The following is a 20,407-nucleotide window of genomic DNA, read 5'->3' on the forward strand; positions in this document are numbered from 1 at the left end:
TAACAGTACAAATATAAAAGCAGAATACATTCTTGCCGACCTAAAACTTGTGTCCTTAGACTCAAACTTTCTGATGGTTTTCCCTTTTTTATTTCAGTAGAATCAACATAAACAAGCATAATATAAAACACTACAATGAATAAACTATTGTTACATCTAGTACGAGTCATTTCGATACTCGGCCTAGCAAACGCTCTCACACAAACGCAACCGATTTTAAAAGATATTCAAATAACAGATAGTTATACCAAAACAAAAGAATGTACGGATCCAGATCATTGGTTCATAATAGAAGGGCAACTGTCTATCCCAAAGGGAAGTCAGCAAAATATAACATTCCAAGTACCAGATGCTTTCAGCTCATTCCCTCAAGAACCCTTCAGCATAAAACATAATTCTAACAGTGTTGCCACGATATCACGCCCAGATAAATCGACGAACAATTTCACCATTTCTATTCCAGAAAAGAGTTCAGAAGATATAACTACTACATTTAACTTCCTTGCACAGCTTACATCAGATGCTAAATCCAAAGTTACAGAACCAAAAAGCATCGTTTACAGTTTCTATTCAGAAAATACTATGTTTAATGACGTTATTGATTACGTCGCTAAAAATACTTCTGCTATAACAACAGATGGTGGTATATACAAAACTAATAATACCGCCTGGTTTACCGTTGACTTACCAATGAGAACGTTCATAAGTCCCGTTTATTTGACTTCTCAAACATCTTCCTCCTCAGATTACGTATTCGATACTTCGTTAACTAAGTTTGAGGTTGTCACTGCCGTTGATTCTTTTAACGAACCTATTAATGCTATCCCATATACAACTGTTCATGACTACTCCACAGAAGATGAAATTAGATGTTTATTTAATTCTACAATCAGCGGTGGGCTATACTTCCGTGTGACTTATTTCACAAAGAAGCTATCTACCTCTTCCATATCAAATACTGTCGAATTAACATATCCCGATGAAGGTACATCTGTCAGACTTTTAGGAAAGAGAGATACTTCAACCACCCTAGCCTCAGAATTATATTCTGAGTCAGCTGCTAACATTGATTCCACCACCAGTGATGACACAACTAGCTCTGATGCTGCTATAACACCAACATACTCAAATTCAACGCTTTCTTCTTATACTTCGCAATCATCCGCTATCCCTGAAGTTGCGGTTACTGCATCATTGAGTAGCGGGATCCTTTCTTCTACAGTTAACGGTGCTAGCACCTCGGCGGACGCTTCCATGTCCGCTGTCTCTACGGTTTCTTCTAGCAGTGAACAAGCTTCTTCTTCAAGTATTTCTTTATCGGCTCCAAGTTCTTCAAACTCAACCTTTACTGCTCCTTCATCTTCTCTGTCTGCTACTGAAACATATAGTATTATCAGTTCAGCTAGTATATCTGTCACACAGGCTTCCTACATTGATAATTCTACTACTACCGCTGCTACTCAATCTACTTCTACTATAGCAGTTTCATCTGCTGAACAATTGTCAAGCACTCTATCATACACCAGTAACGTCACAATATCAGTATCATCAGCTACCCAACATACTACTACTCCTTCATATGTTAGTAACTCCACTACACTCTCATCCTCATCTGTTCTTGAATCTGTAATTAGTTCTCCATACCTGGCAAACACTACTGTTTCAGGAGCTTCATCTGCAAGTCAATCTACTAATCCGCCATATGTCTCCAACTCCACAACATCATCCGCAACTCAATCAGCCACCATTGCTCCGTTCGCGATTAACATAACAGGAACAAGTATTTCTTCTAGTATCACTAATACTTCTTCAGTTAGTTCTACTACGTCCAGTTTATCATCCGGCCCATTTGTTTCAAACACAACGGTTGCCTCTGGGTCTTATATTCTAACCACTACTACAGAGTCTGCACAACTTACTGAAATAGGGAGTTTGATACCAATCTCGACTATTACTACTAGTACCACCACTTCTGGTACCGATAAAACTGGTAGTAATAAGGTGGCCTCTTCAACTGAAATAGCGCAATCTATCGTAAACAACAGTTCACTTTCGGTGTCAACAATCAACACTAACGCTGCGACAGCAGCTGCTAATGCCAGAAATGCTACTTTCACTCATGCAACCCTTTCTGGTTCGCTTCAACCCTCATATCATAGCAGCTCACTATTATCGTCCACAATTGACACCAAGGCAACTACTGCTACTACAAGCACCAGTAGAGACGGTAGTTCGAGTTTGGCTTTCACCACTGGGCTCAATCAATCCGTAGTTACCGGTACAGATAAAAGTGATACCTATAGTGTAATTTCATCCACAGAATCAGCCCAGGTTACGGAGTACGACAGCTTACTTCCAATTTCCACCCTGAAGCCTACAGTCGTTACAGGTACAAGTAGAAACAGTACCTTTAGTATGGTGTCCTCCACCAAATTGACCGAAGCTACTGCAACGGATAAAGGTGACGCGTATAGTGTAATTTCATCTACACAGTCAGCTCAAGTTACTGAATATGGAAGTATGCTTCCAATTTCTACGCTGGAAACACCAACAGTCATTATGAGTACCGATGAAAGCGGCTATTTTACTTTAACTACATGTACTGAGTCTGGGCAAGCTACAGAATATGGTAGTCTGATTCCAATTTCCACAGTAGATGGTTCAGTTATATATACATTTACTGGCGAAAGTGTAGTGGTGGGTTACAGTACCACAGTGGGTGCCGCCCAATATGCACAACATACAAGTTTAGTCCCGGTATCTACCATTAAGGGTTCCAAAACTTCTCTTTCAACCGAGGAAAGCGTAGTGGCTGGCTACAGTACTACAGTGGGTGCCGCCCAATATGCACAACATACAAGTTTAGTCCCGGTATCTACCATTAAGGGTTCCAAAACTTCTCTTTCAACCGAGGAAAGCGTAGTGGCTGGCTACAGTACCACAGTAGATTCTGCCCAATACGCCGAGCACACAAATTTAGTTGCCATAGATACATTGAAAACTAGCACATTCCAAAAAGCAACAGCAACTGAGGTTTGTGCCACATGTACCGCCCTTTCTTCCCCTCATTCTGCAACTTTAGATGCAGGTACTACTATTTCATTGCCAACAAGTTCCAGCACATCTCTATCTACAATAATTACCTGGTATTCCTCATCTACTATTAAGCCTCCTTCAATTTCTACATACTCGGGCGCCGCTGGTCAATTAACCATCCGTATTGGCAGTTTGTTGCTAGGGTTAATCTCATTTCTGCTGTAAGAACTATTTTATCAAATAGAAAGTTATAAATAAAAACTAAGAGTTCTTTTGGTATAATGCATAAATAATTTTTTTATATAATGTTTGTAATTGTAATGATAAATTTTTACCATCTTGGATAATTTTCGTATTATCGTAACATTCATTCGTTCTAGTTTTATGACTAATTTGCACCGATAATTTCTACAGACGCCCTATCGGCTTCTAATGAGGGTCTTGGTGTTACTCTTCTCAGTAATTGATCTTCTAAACATCTACTACTTAGCAGTCGGTCTTGTACTTGAGGTCTTACATTAAAATATAAACCTTTTTCATCCTTTGTGTGTTTAGACTTTTTGTACTTGAAGGTCTCAATAGGAAGTATCCACTCTAACCAAGATGTACCCATTATATCTTGCCAGTTGGCCATTGAAGAACCCAAGTCAAATATATTCTCTAAATGCTCATTTGTTCCATAGCTGTCATTGAGGATTTCAAGATCCCTTCGATACCTTCTCATTCCGTGTACCTCGATAGTAGTTTGGTTTTTACAAACCTGATAAATGCTGAAACAGGTAAATGCTAAAACAGAAATGAAAACAGCAACCGCCAATAGGGCCACCCCTAATAGATGAAAATCTATCAATTCACGGTTGAAACTACCGGAGTTAAACCACGTCCCAAGCTCATAGTAAGTATAAATTAGGACTAAGAACGCGTATAATGTTGTGTACATTAAGAATTGAATAAAAAATTTTTGATTCTTAAAACCAGTGCATTCAGCGAACCAAGGGCAATGATGATCCATTTTCAATATGCAAACATCGCATGATGAACAATGATGACAGCGATCGGGCTTCCAAACATGGCATATTTGGCACACCCGAAATCTTCCATCATGTTTTAAGGTCAAACACCTTTTTGACATATACTCCGGAGGAAGTTCAAGTCCATTTTCCGCTGCCTTTAAATCGTGGACTAACAAATCAGGGAAATCTAGAGGAGAACCGGGACCTCTAGCAATAACCTTATAATAAGTGTATAGAGCCACTGCCAATGTCGGAACTATTGTTAGCGCGAGAAACCACCTAGGTATTTGATGAATCCTTGTCAATGTTATGTATGCAGTCCAAATATACAAACATGTGGTCAAACACCTGGGAAACAGACTTGTCAACGAAAGCCTGTCATTCATTTGCGAAAAAGATTCTATCGAATTCCAAGATCGGCTTCTTTGTCTTGTATTTGGTACGACTTAGTTATATAGGTTTTTTTTTTTTTCTTGGACGCAATCACATAAAAGTGTAATATATCTCATTAGACAAAATTGGAAAAGTTAGATAATTAGCGTAAAAGCCTTCATTAATGATAATAGCGTGGGAGGTATAAGATGCGCTTAATAACGCTGAAGAATATAAAGTTTCTTATACATTCAATGAAACAAGGAAAATTTCAATTTTAAATCTAAGTTGAAATAGCCTTTAGCACCTAAAAATAAAAAAATATTAAAACACCAACATGTAGTTGAACAAGTTTTCCAGAGAATTGACCGAATATTTAAATTTTTTAAGAGTCATATAAATTTATTGAAAATCAAGTTGTATATCTTTAGAAAAGCACAAATCCCTGTAAAGCTGCAAATTGTCGGGCTTAATGTGTATAACAGCAGAATAGTCATCAAGAGCAGGTTTATAATCATCGACATTGAGGACTTTTTCGTAAAATTTTTCGTCAACAGACACATGATCAGGAGCAATAAGAAGTGCTTCTGTTGTCATCTCGTCATTCTCATCGTCGCCATCATCATCATCATCGTATACATCAGTGAAATCTTCTGCAATATCAACTAGTGGTTCTCCTATTACTTTTCTCATTGGTGGAATCTCACTACTTTCATGACTGATAAAAATTGGATATTTTGAATACGAAAATGAATTCATTTTCTCTTCCAACTTTTGGCTTCTGTCAGATATTATGTGCAGGTAATGTTCATACAATTCTAATTCTTGCTTTGGAGATGTATCTCTGTCTAAATCGGTAGTCTCAACTACCCTACCTTCAGCCTTTTCTAAACTCTTACTGGATGTGATCATCTTTAGCTTATTATTCAGCCAACTTTGCTTCCTAGAAGTGAACGGCGACATAGCCTTGTCTTGTTTGGACAAAGCATTATGATATCTTCTTGTTGAATTCATATTATATGCAAAGAGATCGCGAATCCAAGTTACTGATCTTGGCAGATAATATTCATTCCAGTAATTGTCAAAGGCACCAGGATAACCTCTTACGTTTTTTATAATTTTCTCTCTTGTCACATCATTACCTGTTGCAATAAGTTCTTCATTAATCAATTCTTTTACACTTTTGATGTTGTAATCATTCCACCAATGAGTATAGCTCCTTTTAGGCATATTAAGACTATAAGCATTATGCAAGTAGAAATCGGTATTCATTTCCCATAAAGAGGGAAATCCTTCTCTCCAGGAGTAGTGACCCAGGAATAAATTAATCGCATCTTGCCTTTGTGCATCAACGAATGAATTACTGTAGAATCTTTTTATACTTTCGATCATATCCCTTGAATGGGAGCTCCACTGATTTATTTTTCTATATGTCTCCATGGTGTTAACCAAATGCGAACCGCCATATTGTAATGCAATAGTATCTCCCAGATCATGAAACAATTCAGTTAGTATGTTGACGATATCAGAGTCGTACTCTAAATAACTATTATCGATAATTCCTAAAGATTTGAGCTGGCAACCAAGTGCTCTCTTGCCAATGACGAATTGGGCGGCGTTGGTCCTATCAAGACAGTCGATACAATTACTTCGACATATTCCTTCCTGGATCTTTGTAGAAGCAAAGTCTGGACCATTATGAAATATTCCTGTCGTCGTGACAGTGTTTACCGCGTACTTCTCTAAGAATTCAATAACACCTTGACCATCTTGTTTAGAAGCCCTGCTCATATCCCAAGAGGTGTAATCTAATTTCTTTAGTGTTGGTAAAAATTCATTCAGATAATCTATACATTGTTCAAATTCCCAGAGTAACTTAGTTTCTCTTGGCGTCTTTTCTTTGGTTTTAATTAAGTTCAGTATTTGAATGGTTCCGCCACCATATCTTTGAAACAAGTTATCAAAATGCAACGCAGCCGGAGAAAAAAATGGATCTACCACATTGATTCTTATAGGTGGCTTTGTGGTTAAATTGGACGCATCCTGGGTCCAGTATAAGGGGATTGAGCCACGATGTTGTACAAAAGAAGTGTATCGATCACTATCAAAAAATCCAATTCCCGGTTGATGGAATGGAGTCAAAATCATATCTGTTACAATCTGTTCAGTTTCGACTTCGTTAGCAACATGTCCTTTATTGTTAACACCACGCTTTAGAAAGCGTGCACCAGCAAAATGGTGAGATCTTCTTGCGATTAAAGTAATATATATGGACTTACCCAAAACTGAAACATTAACCTGGTCAATAAATCCATGTATAATGCATTGGAACCAATCAAAAACAGTGTCAATACAAGCAAAAATAGGAGATAATAAATTGTTATTCCAAACAAACATTTCGTTATAGTCGGTTATCCCGCAAGGTATTGTAATATCACATCGGTCAACCGCTTTTAATTTCTCTCGCAATATATTGGTTTGTAAAGTATTTGTGATATCGTAGGTATAACTGAAATAAAAGGTTTTTGTTAGGTCTAAATCCTTAAATATATTCAATAGCCTTGCCTCATCTGAACTTTTTTCAGGTTTTTTATAGTTGTTCGTAATAGGAATAATATCAATACCATCAATGTGATAAATACCATGACCGCCAATCACTGCAACTTGGCTATACTTGGTAACCATTATTAAATAGTACCAACAGGTGAATTTAATGAATCCCAGAAGACCGTATCCTGTAATTTTCTTATGTAGACCATCTTCAGTTGCTTCTTCTAAACTTGCTAGTACATTCATGATTTCATTTCTAGTGAAGAAGACATTATCCTCCAACACAGTTAATTCTCCACGGGGCACAGTAAGATCAATTTCTAGAATACGAAACATGGTTTCCCTTTTATTGCTTCCAACAATATACATTCGATCTTTGGTTTCGTATAACGTATATTTACCCATTACAAACTTAGAGGTCTTTCTCTGCTTAGACCCAGATGTGGTAAGTATACCTCCACCAAGGGTATGCTCCATTGCATCATTGTTCATCCTTGTCCTGTTTCTTTTTTGCTTTGCGTTACGTTACTACGTTTCAAAACTAATTAATTTCAAACAATATCACAGCATTTACATTTCAGTAGTGCTCGGCTAAGTAGATGAGGACTATCGTAAAGAGACCAATAGAAGAGTTTGAAAAATTTACAAGAAATATATACATGTATATATATATATATATATATGTTTAATGCAATTGCAAGAGGTATTAACAAATCAGGAGGACAAGTAAATGAACGTGCTGCAATAAACCCAAATGGCGTAACGAGTGTAGTGCGCCTTAGTGACCACCGCAAGATAGTGCCAGTAACTAGTGTACAAGTGTGGCAAAATGCAAATGAGCGTTCTGGTAGTATGTGTCCAATGTTGTAGTGTCAACTTTGTCTGCCGTTCTGGTGGCTTTTGACAGTTGATTTTCCAACGATTATTATTATGCGCGAAATTAAAGAAAAGGAATCTTGTATGATGATAAAATAAATAGATCAAATTAAATCATCAGTACAGACCAGAAAACAATTAAGTGTCCTTTTAGAAATACGAGAGGGTGGTAAAATATTGAAGAATGGTAAATTTCGATTTGGGCCAAGTTGGTGAAGTATTCCGTAGAAAGGACAAAGGAGCTATAGTGTCCGGAGACAACCCAGAAGAAGAAGAAGACGTCGATGCTTCTGAGTTTGAAGAGGATGAAGTAAAGCCTGTGCGTACAAAGAATAGAAGACCCAAAGAGGATGCATTCACTCAACAAAGATTAGCGGCTATAAACCCGGTGTTAACGCCGAGGACAGTTTTGCCTCTTTATCTGTTAATTGCTGTTGTATTTGTTATTGTAGGAGGGTGCATATTAGCACAGAACTCCAAAGTGGATGAAGTAACCATATATTACCAGGACTGTATGACTAACGCGACCTCATCATGGAGCGACATCCCTTCTGAACATTGGCAATTTGTCTTTCACAAATATAAAACATATAATACTGCACCACAATGGAGGTTTGTGGATGATGAATCAGATGACTTCACAAAACAAAGAGGTACATGCCAAATCAGGTTCACTACTCCAAGTGATATGAAAAATAACGTATATTTGAATTATGTGCTGGAAAAATTTGCTGCCAATCACAGAAGATATGTACTATCTTTTAGCGAAGATCAGATACGTGGGGAGGACGCCTCTTATGAGACGGTGCATGATGCAACCGGTATAAATTGTAAGCCACTATCTAAGAACGCCGATGGTAAAATATACTATCCATGTGGCCTAATTGCGAACTCAATGTTCAACGACACGTTCCCCCTGCAGTTAACAAATGTAGGGGATACGTCTAACAACTATTCATTGACAAATAAAGGAATCAATTGGGAATCTGATAAAAAAAGGTACAAAAAAACCAAATACAATTATACACAGATAGCACCTCCACCATATTGGGAAAAGATGTATCCAGATGGATACAACGAGACGAATATTCCTGATATTCAGGATTGGGAAGAGTTCCAAAACTGGATGAGGCCAGGTGCTTTTGATAAAATTACAAAACTGATCAGAATCAATAAAAACGATACTTTGCCAGCGGGTGAATACCAGTTGGATATCGGTCTGCATTGGCCAGTATTGGAGTTTAATGGTAAGAAGGGAATCTACTTGACTCACGGTTCTCACCTTGGCGGTAGAAATCCATTTTTAGGTATAGTTTACCTGATTGGGGGCTGTATTTGTGCTGCCATGGCATTGATATTATTAACGTTTTGGCTCTTCGGCGGTAGAAAGATTGCTGATGCATCAAGTTTGTCATGGAATATGAAATAGAAAAGGAGTGATGGTTTTCTTTATTTTTAACCCTGTAAAATATTTTTATTTTTTTATTTTTACTCTTATATATGTATATGTTTATGTTTATTTCTGAATAAAAATTTATAAGAACCAAATTAAAACCGTTAATAGCCCACCCAAAATTGAAGTAAACGAACTCATACCTAAATGCTGGGCCTCATTATGCGAAACTGTTTTCTTTATTGCAGATTTAATAACGCCTACAGTACCGGTTAAAGTACCCATCCCAATAGACCCCACGGAGGGAGAAGCGACTGTTACGTACTGGGAGGAGAAACGCTGGACAAAAGTAGTTTGCACAGTGATAGTGTTGCCCTGTCTAACAACGGTGACCCACATGGACGTTGGCGCACGTGTGGTTGTGTAAGTGGAGGTTGTACCTTCAGTGATGGTAATGTATGAGTCAATAGATAGACTAGTGACAGCAGACACAGGAGGCTCTGTGAAGTCTGTGGAGGGGTCTGGCCTGGTGCCTGTTTCAGCTACTGCGCTCCCTGCCGATGTGGTCGTCTTTACACTGGAGGATGAACCAGACGAAGATACAGACGAGGACACAGACGAGGACACAGACGAGGAGGCGGATGAAGTAGCACTGGTGCTAGAATGTGTGAACGTTTGAGTCAATGTAACTGTGGTACCCAAATCGTTTGTCGTGGTAACTGTAGATAAATACAGTCCCGAAGACAACGATGAAGTTGCGGTAGGAACAGTGGTGGTTGTCTTACCAGTAGATGAGGTAGAAGTCGTCGTGGTTGGTAGCATAGTGGCTCTGTTGACTGTCTGAGTCAGAATGACGGTGGTTCCGACATCGTTAGTGGTAGTGAATACGGTAGTGAAGAAACCTGTTTGAGCGGTAGTTGTGGCAGCAGCAGCAGCGGTGGCAGGGTCCCATATTGTGGTCTCCGTAACCAGGTCCCCTGCGACATTTGTTACTACTGTAACCTGAGTTGTCACAGCTGCCATGACCGCAGCTGACCACAACGACAAAGAAAATAGCAGCGTAGCGAATGAATGTAATAGCGTGCGACGCATCATTTTTTTTTTTGATTGTCTTGCAGAAGTTGAAGAGGTCTTTACTGTAGCATATACAAGTGCTTAATTCTTGATTTTTATTTTCTTTTTTTCATAATACACGTTATAGAAAAAGCCCCATTCTCGCTTTATGAAAAACGCGATATCACCATACACGCTGAGGGAGGGGGATACAAGGTGAAGAATGTACGCAATAAGGCGAAGTATATGGCACAATTGAGCAGTAAAAGTGTTAAAATATAGTGATATATATATATATATAATACGAGAGTACCAACTATTATGATCTTTTAATGCCCTCTTTCCGTTGAGATATTCATAATAGTAACCGTCACGGAACTGTCGCTTTATACGGCGAGAGGATTATTTAGTTCCTAATTTATATTAGATAAAGAAGATAATAAACATGAGGGATGCTGTAAATGAAAGTGAAATAACTGCTAGCTAGAAGAGCGGTAAGCAGCAATGGCCAAAAATAACCACATTTCTGCCAGTGGTAACAGTACCTCTGGAGACCATCGTCTTAAAGAGGAGGTTCTGACCCCAACTACATCTGCCTCGACTCCTCATAGAATATTTAGCGTGGACGATGATCCAAAGGAGATCCAAAACGATATCAGGTATCTTGAGGGTCTACATGAAGGGTTGAAGTTCGCCCTGCATGCCAATAAATCCAAGCGATCTGTGAGCTCGCAATCACCAATCGTACATAGCAGCAACAACACGCTGCACCACCACGAGCACCAACAACACTTGCCGCCCACACTAGAGTCGCTATCCTCCAAGTCGCACTCTGTGCCAGACTTAAATACAGCTACTCCCAGCTCTCCAAAACGAATGCATTCATCTATCCGGGAATTACCTCATGATGACAATGATGACGAGGACGCCAATGATGATAGTCGGTTCATTATACACGACTCGCACGGCCATGATTTACTTATAGACGAGATCAATTGCCAGTCGCCTTCACACTTGGAAAACAATGATCAGGCGTCTAATGCTTCGTCCACAGAGTCATTCACTTTACGAGAAAGACAGGACGCCATCAACGAGACCCACCCCTTCGGTATCAGGATATGGAAGCCTGCTTTATATAAGAAACACCGTTCAGTTCAAAGAACCGCGGCGCAAGACATTCACGAGACTCAGTTGAAGACTATTACCTGGGAGGTGACTTGTTCCAATGTGCTATGGTTTATTTTGTTCGGTTTCCCCATTGCGATACTCTTCTACTCGGCGGCTATTGTGGTATTTTTACTAGGCGGCGGAGGACTGGTAACGAACTCTGCGAAGGAGTACTCCAAGTGTCTGTATAAACTCGCCAATTATTTCCTTTGGCCTTTTGGCAAAATGGTATACTTGTTGCAGGACGAGCAATATTTACAAGAAGATAAGGATGAAGGTATTAGTATGCAGCAATTCTACAATTGGGTGACTTCATACTCCAACAGGCTGGTCTTCCACCAGTCTCAGGCCAAGTTTCAGCAAAGAGAGGACCATCCGGCCCCTGCAACGGAATCTTCGTCTTTGATGCCGCCCGCTAACACAACAGCAACACCGCTTAACTCGAACCATCCATCATATAATTCTATTAGACACGAAATTCCGCACGCAGCGGCTCAAAGACGGTACTTTGGGAGAGGAAAATGGAGCTGGGGTCGTGTTCTTTTCTATACAATCTTCCATCTCGTCTTGCAACCCATCCTTGCCGTCTTATCTCTTTGCCTCTGGCTCCTGGTGTTTACCATTCCCATGAGTAATGTTCTTTGGCAAATTATGTATCATTGCAGAAGGCATCCGCTTGCACTAGGCTTCAAATATGTCGAGAACTCCTCCCAATCGCACGAAAATGAAATAACCCAGCAGCAATTGAACAAAAATATCCTCTTATGTACGTTCCGTGCCGCTGGCTGGCATTACTACAAGTACACAGTTGATGGTACAAATGTTATTGTTGTGAATTTAATATCCATCGTTTTCTTTACAATTTTCGACTTTTATGTTTTGAAAAATTTCCTGCATTGGAAAACGTGGTTCACGTACGAATCCTCAATATTCATTCTTTGTTTGACATCCACCATCCCACTAGCATTTTACATTGGACAAGCAGTCGCATCGATCTCTGCTCAAACTTCCATGGGTGTCGGTGCTGTCATTAATGCATTTTTCTCGACCATTGTGGAAATTTTCTTGTACTGCGTTGCATTGCAACAAAAAAAGGGTCTTCTAGTGGAAGGATCCATGATTGGTTCCATTCTAGGTGCCGTTCTATTATTACCAGGTTTGTCCATGTGCGGTGGTGCTCTAAATAGGAAAACTCAAAGATACAACCCTGCTAGCGCTGGTGTCTCTTCCGCATTGTTAATATTTTCCATGATTGTAATGTTTGTCCCCACCGTTTTATACGAGATATATGGCGGCTACTCGGTAAACTGTGCAGACGGTGCTAACGACCGTGACTGTACTTTCTCGCATCCTCCCCTGAAGTTCAACCGTTTATTCTCCCATGTCATTCAACCTATGTCCATATCTTGTGCCATTGTTCTCTTCTGTGCTTATATCATTGGCTTGTGGTTCACCCTTAGAACACATGCAAAGATGATTTGGCAATTGCCTATTGCGGACCCAACCTCGACCGCACCAGAACAACAGGAACAAAATTCTCACGATGCACCCAATTGGTCAAGAAGCAAGTCTACTTGTATTTTACTTATGTCTACGCTCCTGTACGCAATAATTGCAGAAATCCTTGTTTCCTGTGTTGATGCTGTCCTAGAAGATATTCCCTCCTTGAATCCAAAGTTTCTAGGTCTCACCATTTTTGCTCTGGTCCCCAATACGACAGAGTTTTTGAATGCCATTTCATTTGCCATCCATGGTAATGTAGCGTTATCAATGGAAATCGGTAGTGCTTATGCTTTACAGGTTTGTCTTTTACAAATCCCATCCTTAGTCATTTATTCCATTTTCTATACGTGGAATGTTAAAAAGTCGATGATTAATATCAGAACACAGATGTTCCCATTAGTCTTTCCCCGTTGGGACATATTTGGTGCTATGACGAGTGTTTTCATGTTCACCTATTTGTATGCTGAGGGTAAAAGTAACTATTTCAAGGGTTCCATGTTGATATTACTATATATCATTATTGTTGTAGGATTCTACTTCCAGGGAGCTCTTTCGGAGTAGAAAGCAACTGTCCCCGCTTTTCACCTGGATACCTACCAATTTTTCTTTTTCTTATATCTTTGTATTGTTTGTCTTTCTTATTACTTTTTATTCTATATAGTCTTTAGTTAATTAATTACCCGCAACGATCATTAACACCTCTTAAATTGATCTACTCACAATTGGGTTGTTCTTATACTTAGAGAGGTGCGTTCCTCGAAATAACTCGAATCAAGCCCACACCTGCTCCCTTTTTTATTTCTCCGTCAACTGCACTGTAGAATCCTTTTCTGGTCTCATGTTGTGGAAAGTTTCTAAGATGTTCTTGGGTGGCTTGGTAGCGCTAACAACAATATCGGTTGCGACCCTTTATCACTACCAAAATCGCCTAGTCTACCCATCATGGGCTCAAGGCGCCAGGAATCATGTTGACACTCCTGATTCCCGTGGAATTCCTTATGAAAAGCTAACCCTAATTACACAAGACCACATTAAACTCGAGGCATGGGATATCAAGAATGAAAACTCAACAAGCACGGTGCTAATCTTATGTCCTAATGCTGGTAATATAGGATACTTCATACCAATAATTGACATTTTCTATCGCCAATTTGGAATGAGTGTCTTTATTTATTCGTATCGCGGTTATGGTAATTCAGAAGGTTCACCTAGCGAAGAAGGTTTGAAATTGGACGCTGATTGTGTCATATCGCATCTATCAACTGATTCATTCCATTCAAAGAGGAAACTGGTACTGTATGGCAGATCTTTGGGTGGCGCTAATGCTCTTTACATTGCTTCGAAATTTCGGGATTTGTGCGATGGCGTTATGCTAGAGAATACATTTTTAAGTATTCGAAAGGTTATTCCATATATTTTCCCCCTTTTAAAACGTTTCACACTTTTATGTCACGAAATCTGGAATTCGGAAGGTCTTATAGGGAGCTGTAGGCCAGAGACGCCATTTTTGTTTTTAAGCGGGTTGAAGGATGAAATTGTTCCACCCTTCCATATGAGGAAGCTGTACGAAACATGCCCTAGTACCGACAAGAAAATTTTCGAATTTCCACTTGGTTCACACAATGACACCATTATTCAAGATGGGTATTGGGATATAATAAGAGATTTTCTAATAGAGAAGGGTTTTATCTAAAAGCGATCATCAAAAATATTTGATAGATTTATATTACTTCACTGTATGTAAAGAAAATGTGGTTAATACTTACTACCACTTAGTCACTGGTGGTTATTTATTATGAAAACAAAAAAATGCACTTTGCTACTTCTCCTGTTTGTGTTATGTAGTACCTACTCCGGTTCAAATATTTTATTGATCTCTTGCTCATTCTTTTTCCTTGTTTCCGGTACTAGTATCCAACTGAATATAATCAATGCTAATAGACAGGCGGCAAATACATATCCTAGTTTGAAATCAATTTTGGATACAACCATTGGCGTTAAGAACGAGATCAAGAAATTGAACATCCAATTGACAAATGTGCAAATAGCCATTGAGATGGCCCTGGTTCTCAACGGGAACAATTCGGACACTAGCACAAACGTGACTGGACCCAATGTTATTGCAAACCAGAAAATAAAACAACAAGTTACAATAATTAAAACAATGTTCGAGAAGTCCGTCTCTCTTCCAAATGTCCCCACAGTAGCATATGTCATCATGTAAAATAATAGATTTGTCGAGCCATATAATAGGCATGTCTTGCGGCCCCATTTCTCCACGTAATAAATACCTAATATCGTAGAAAGGAAGTTAACACTCGACAGCATTATTGAAGTGATATAAGGATCCTTGATCCCGACACCCTTGAAAACAGACGTTCCATAATAAAAGAAGTAATTTATTCCGGACAGCTGTTGAAATGCCATTATCATCATACCAATAACCAGTCTCAACCCCAACTTTGGTTTTCCTATAATGAACTCAAAGGGGTTTTTTTTAACTAAGCTTTGATTTTTTGATTCGTTGTTAGCTTCCTCGTTATTATAGTTATTTTCCATTAGGTCATCGATAAATTCAATGACCATGCTATCCGTCGCAGGGATGCCATTCATTCTGGCAAAAGAATATTTGGCAGAGGGCACATCATTTTTGATTTTTGCCAAGTACTGTGGTGATTCAGGAACGTAAACAAGTGACATTCCAATTATAACTGCCCAAATGTATCCTAAGAATAAAGGCAATTGCCAGGCTATATTTTGTGTAGGGTCTTTATAGCATTTCTCGCATATAAAGTTCAGAATATTTCCCATAAGTATACCAAATGTCACAATCAATTGGTATGTAGATACCATTGAGCCTCTAATCTTTAGTGGAGAATTCTCAGAGAGAAACATTGGCACCAATACAGTAGTAATGCCCACACCGATTCCCGTTATAGATCTTCCCAAAGTTAAAAAATACCACCTTCCATAGGAGAGAATTTGGATGGTTATACCGATGCAATAAACTACCAAGGCAAACCATATCCCAGCTTTCCTACCGACCCAATCACCAACTTTTGATAGAGTTAGAGCCCCCACGCCACAACTGATATTAAAAATGCTGATAATCAGACCTATTTGCAAATCTGTCAGTTGTTTGGTAGACACAAAAATTGTCTCATCATCATTGATAAATTTAGCTGTGCCAAATTTTTCTTGAAAGCTAACCATATTTGTCATTCCACCGATGGTTCCAATGTCCCATCCAAAGATAAAACCACCAAGGGAGATTACCAAACACAACAAAATGGGAATATGCAGACTAGCAGTATGGCTAACTTTTGTTGTTTGGCCTTCTTCATTTTCTTCCTTATCATCTAGATACTTGATTGTAACATTATAATCTCTTCCACCATCTGCATCAAGCTCATTGTTGTGGAAATGTGAAATATACCCTGAGCTATGTTGATACGGAATCTGAGCAGTCATTTCTAGCGATGATTGAATCCTTTTCTTTCTAGGAATACGGTGACAATGTACGTCTTAGTATTTTTATTCACAAAAAGCTAATTGTTTGGTTAAACATTATCTGATGTTGCTGTTTGAATTTGTGTCATTAGTAGAATTACTGACATTTTTGATTTTTTGATTTTTTTTTCTATTTTTTTTCTTTTCTTTTGAGAACCGACGTATCGATTTATCAAGGGAAGCATAGTTAAAGAAAGCATGAAATACATACAGGTTGGTGATTAAGATACTAGGAAGACTAAAATAGACACGTTATGGACGGGAACAATCAGAACCAGTATCAGAATCAAAACCAAAATCAAAGTCAGCAGTCACAACAACCGCCTCTGAAGAAATACGTGACGCAGAGACGATCAGTAGATGTAAGTTCACCGTATATTAACCTATATTACAATAGACGACATGGATTACCCAATCCAGTGGTAGAGCCAGAAACTTCTTACACAATAGATATAATGCCGCCCAATGCCTACAGAGGTCGAGATCGAGTCATCAATTTACCCAGCAAATTTACGCATTTAAGCTCTAATAAAGTAAAACATGTGATACCCGCCATCCAGTGGACCCCAGAAGGCAGAAGACTTGTAGTAGCAACTTATAGTGGAGAATTTTCTCTTTGGAATGCATCTTCGTTTACGTTCGAGACTCTTATGCAAGCACATGACTCGGCCGTGACTACAATGAAATACTCTCACGATAGTGATTGGATGATTAGTGGAGATGCAGATGGGATGATCAAGATATGGCAACCAAATTTCAGTATGGTTAAAGAAATTGATGCCGCACACACGGAAAGTATTAGAGATATGGCATTTAGTAGTAACGACTCGAAATTTGTCACGTGCTCAGACGATAATATTTTGAAGATTTGGAATTTCAGCAATGGTAAACAAGAAAGAGTATTATCAGGACACCATTGGGACGTGAAAAGTTGTGATTGGCATCCCGAGATGGGTTTGATCGCCTCTGCATCTAAGGACAATTTGGTGAAATTGTGGGATCCTCGTTCCGGGAGCTGTATTTCATCAATTCTGAAGTTTAAGCATACTGTTTTAAAGACGCGGTTTCAACCTACCAAAGGCAACCTATTAATGGCGATTTCAAAAGATAAATCATGTCGTGTATTTGACATCAGGTACAGTATGAAGGAACTAATGTGCGTGAGAGATGAAACAGATTATATGACGCTAGAATGGCACCCAATAAATGAATCCATGTTCACTCTGGCGTGCTATGATGGCTCGCTAAAGCACTTTGATCTTTTACAGAACTTAAACGAACCCATTTTGACTATACCATATGCCCATGACAAGTGTATCACTTCGTTATCATATAATCCAGTGGGACATATATTTGCCACAGCAGCTAAGGATAGAACCATAAGGTTTTGGACTAGAGCAAGGCCAATTGATCCTAATGCATATGATGACCCAACTTACAACAATAAGAAGATAAATGGTTGGTTTTTTGGTATTAATAACGACATCAATGCTGTGAGAGAGAAGAGTGAATTCGGTGCAGCCCCACCGCCACCGGCTACAGCTGAACCACATGCGTTACCAAACATGCATGGATTCATCAACAAGAAACCGCGTCAAGAAATTCCTGGCATTGATTCAAATATCAAAGGTTCCACATTGCCAGGTTTAAGTATATAAAAGTGCACCTTCAACAGAGTTTTGGATACATACATAGGAACATTATATAATATATCATTTGTGATAATATCTCTCATTTCTGGGGAATGTACCCCACAGGCACCACTTTTTACTTTTTTCGCTGATATCTTTATAAAATCTTTCTTTATCCTTTGGTGTATTTTTATCAGTATAATATTCAATGAAAAACAAATATCGCCAATTTCTATCGTTTTCTTCTAAATGAAATGGTCTAGAGTTTATAGAACACATGTTGAGTGAATGGATTTTTAATACATTCAAAACGTCCACTAAAGAACCAGGATCATCTTGGCGAGTAGTAAAAGTAAGCAAGTTAACCTGTGGTAATTCATTATCCTCAGCTTCACCCTCGCATGTGTTCTCTCTCCTCTTCAATACTAAAAATCTTGTTGTATTTCCCAATTTATCATTTATCGAATGTCCAATGATATATGCCTTATGTAATCGAGCTGCTGTTTCACTAGCAATGGCTAAATGCAAAATATTGTCGCAACCAGTCGTTAGTGAGCTATTGCACTGATTTACCGATTCAGACGTTGAAGAACAATCCAATCTTTTAAAGGTGACCCGCGGAAATTTTTCTGCTAGGGACTTTAAGTAACCTTCAACCTGGCCCCATACTTGAGGATGTGAGTGTATTATGACTTCCTCAAATTTACCAAGGGATTGGATACCATTTGGTAGTTCGATGGGGCTGATCAAGCAATGGGTAATGGGAACATATTGCTCTGCTATAACTTCTATATCTGGCATGATTCTATGAGTACCTGCTGGCGCAGCCGAGGATAGAGCATTATTGATCATCCTATTACGCAGGAGGTCATAGGAGAAAACTACTTGGCCATTGGTAGAGTTCTCCAACGGTACCACTGAATAATCTATACTAGTGTCGTTTTCTAATTGGTTAAAACATTGAGGAATAGAGGCTGCTGGGAGGTATTCAACATTAGATGATGATTGAAATTGTTGTAATGCAGCTTGATGGGAATATGTACCTTTGGGACCCAAGAAAAGAACCCTCAAAGCCTTTCTGCCCATATTTGAAAGATCAATGCCGAAGGTATAACGGTGTAAGTTTTCGCAGTTCTATAGCACTGTTCTTTCCATGTATTATTTTCTCCTCCTAAAATTTTTTATTTTCATTTTTCATTATCAATCTCTTAAAAATATAGGAAAGAGTCATGCTGTCAGCTGCATAAAGGAACTGTAGATTTGCCGGAGATAGTGTACTACCTAATTATTTACAGGTGTTAATAATATATATATGTATACGGGCGAGCAACTATGCGTTAATTTTCCATGGACTGTGATAGTGAAATCAATTTCTCGACATTAAATTCAGGAGAACCCTTGGAGAAATCTCTTAATAACTGTACTCTCTGTTTAGCAACTGGAGTTTCTTCACCCATAGCACCGTAAAACCTCTGAACGTTTAACAGCAACAATTGTGCATCTTGTACGTTTACGTTTGTATCCGGTTCGACATGGCCGTTCATAAAAACAATTTCCTTGTCCTTGACCAAATCAGAATGGAACTGCAAAGTAGTATGTGGCCTTGCAAATTCCTGGTGTAGTTTGTACTCCGCCAAAGAGGTCATCATACAATGTGTAGTCTGGGGTCCGACAAACTGCCATTGAATGTAGTGTAATTCCATTCCCTGTTCTTCGCTTGATTTTGCATCATTTGATTGAACCTGTCTGGGAAGTGGTAGAACGAATATAGGGTTGTTCTTGGCATTTGCCATCATTTTATCGTAAACGGGGACAGGAATCACAGCACATAATGTATTATCCTTTTGTGCCCATCTTGCTCTCCAAAGAAACTCAACTTCCTGCTTGGATAAGTCCTTGAGCTTCGCTACATCCAAGAAAGAGTCCAAAGTTTTAAACGGAACTTTAGGAGCACTTGGGTCAAGAGGACTTCTTGATTTTGTCATCATATGCTTGGAGTTGTTATTTTCCATTTTAGTTCTTTGTTGATAGTCCTCCAGTTCTTTCAGGGGGTCAATTTTATTGAATTCGCGCTTTTTAGATTCTATAGTCCCTTTCAAATGGTTCTTCAACTCTTCTATGCTGTTGAAACCTTGTTTCTGAGCCTCTTCTAAAAGTTTCTTTCTATATTTCTGTTCTGCACTGGAAGAATAAAAGCGAAAAACGGGAAATGTGCCAATTGTCTTGTTTGACACGGATGAGAGACGAGTAGAAATATGAATTCTAGCACTAACTTTGCTGACTAGCCCCCACATAGTTATTCT

The 20,407-nt window shown here is 38.9% G+C and overlaps 11 protein-coding genes across 11 annotated transcripts; 5 read left to right on the forward strand and 6 right to left on the reverse strand.

Moving 5' to 3' along the window:
- Positions 1-135: 135 nt before the first annotated feature.
- EGT2 (Egt2p) lies at positions 136-3,261 on the forward strand (the record flags this gene model as incomplete). Its single annotated transcript, XM_033912751.1, has 1 exon — positions 136-3,261. One exon carries the CDS (start codon positions 136-138, stop codon positions 3,259-3,261), a length of 3,126 nt encoding a protein of 1,041 aa, XP_033768642.1.
- Positions 3,262-3,424: 163 nt separating this feature from the next.
- On the reverse strand, positions 3,425-4,435 carry PFA3 (palmitoyltransferase PFA3; the record flags this gene model as incomplete). The annotated part of the gene is made up of 1 exon (XM_033912752.1): positions 3,425-4,435. One exon carries the CDS (start codon positions 4,433-4,435, stop codon positions 3,425-3,427), a length of 1,011 nt encoding a protein of 336 aa, XP_033768643.1.
- Positions 4,436-4,823: 388 nt separating this feature from the next.
- Positions 4,824-7,463, reverse strand: FIG4 (phosphatidylinositol-3,5-bisphosphate 5-phosphatase; the record flags this gene model as incomplete). The annotated part of the gene is made up of 1 exon (XM_033912753.1): positions 4,824-7,463. The coding sequence occupies one exon, from the start codon at positions 7,461-7,463 to the stop codon at positions 4,824-4,826; it is 2,640 nt and encodes an 879-aa protein (XP_033768644.1).
- A 568-nt stretch (positions 7,464-8,031) lies between these two features.
- On the forward strand, positions 8,032-9,276 carry LEM3 (Lem3p; the record flags this gene model as incomplete). Its single annotated transcript, XM_033912754.1, has 1 exon — positions 8,032-9,276. One exon carries the CDS (start codon positions 8,032-8,034, stop codon positions 9,274-9,276), a length of 1,245 nt encoding a protein of 414 aa, XP_033768645.1.
- A 105-nt stretch (positions 9,277-9,381) lies between these two features.
- KRE1 (Kre1p) lies at positions 9,382-10,335 on the reverse strand (the record flags this gene model as incomplete). The annotated part of the gene is made up of 1 exon (XM_033912755.1): positions 9,382-10,335. The coding sequence occupies one exon, from the start codon at positions 10,333-10,335 to the stop codon at positions 9,382-9,384; it is 954 nt and encodes a 317-aa protein (XP_033768646.1).
- Positions 10,336-10,797: 462 nt separating this feature from the next.
- VNX1 (calcium/hydrogen antiporter) lies at positions 10,798-13,524 on the forward strand (the record flags this gene model as incomplete). Its single annotated transcript, XM_033912756.1, has 1 exon — positions 10,798-13,524. The coding sequence occupies one exon, from the start codon at positions 10,798-10,800 to the stop codon at positions 13,522-13,524; it is 2,727 nt and encodes a 908-aa protein (XP_033768647.1).
- Positions 13,525-13,801: 277 nt separating this feature from the next.
- On the forward strand, positions 13,802-14,656 carry SPAR_N00170 (uncharacterized protein; the record flags this gene model as incomplete). The annotated part of the gene is made up of 1 exon (XM_033912757.1): positions 13,802-14,656. The coding sequence occupies one exon, from the start codon at positions 13,802-13,804 to the stop codon at positions 14,654-14,656; it is 855 nt and encodes a 284-aa protein (XP_033768648.1).
- Positions 14,657-14,811: 155 nt separating this feature from the next.
- On the reverse strand, positions 14,812-16,434 carry HXT14 (Hxt14p; the record flags this gene model as incomplete). Its single annotated transcript, XM_033912758.1, has 1 exon — positions 14,812-16,434. One exon carries the CDS (start codon positions 16,432-16,434, stop codon positions 14,812-14,814), a length of 1,623 nt encoding a protein of 540 aa, XP_033768649.1.
- Positions 16,435-16,727: 293 nt separating this feature from the next.
- On the forward strand, positions 16,728-18,131 carry PFS2 (cleavage polyadenylation factor subunit PFS2; the record flags this gene model as incomplete). The annotated part of the gene is made up of 1 exon (XM_033912759.1): positions 16,728-18,131. The coding sequence occupies one exon, from the start codon at positions 16,728-16,730 to the stop codon at positions 18,129-18,131; it is 1,404 nt and encodes a 467-aa protein (XP_033768650.1).
- Positions 18,132-18,185: 54 nt separating this feature from the next.
- On the reverse strand, positions 18,186-19,190 carry PHA2 (prephenate dehydratase PHA2; the record flags this gene model as incomplete). The annotated part of the gene is made up of 1 exon (XM_033912760.1): positions 18,186-19,190. The coding sequence occupies one exon, from the start codon at positions 19,188-19,190 to the stop codon at positions 18,186-18,188; it is 1,005 nt and encodes a 334-aa protein (XP_033768651.1).
- Positions 19,191-19,441: 251 nt separating this feature from the next.
- Positions 19,442-20,398, reverse strand: ATP11 (Atp11p; the record flags this gene model as incomplete). Its single annotated transcript, XM_033912761.1, has 1 exon — positions 19,442-20,398. One exon carries the CDS (start codon positions 20,396-20,398, stop codon positions 19,442-19,444), a length of 957 nt encoding a protein of 318 aa, XP_033768652.1.
- Between the last annotated feature and the right edge of the window lie 9 nt (positions 20,399-20,407).

Source organism: Saccharomyces paradoxus, chromosome XIV (assembly GCF_002079055.1).
Source record: "Saccharomyces paradoxus chromosome XIV, complete sequence".
NCBI lineage: Eukaryota > Fungi > Ascomycota > Saccharomycetes > Saccharomycetales > Saccharomycetaceae > Saccharomyces > Saccharomyces paradoxus.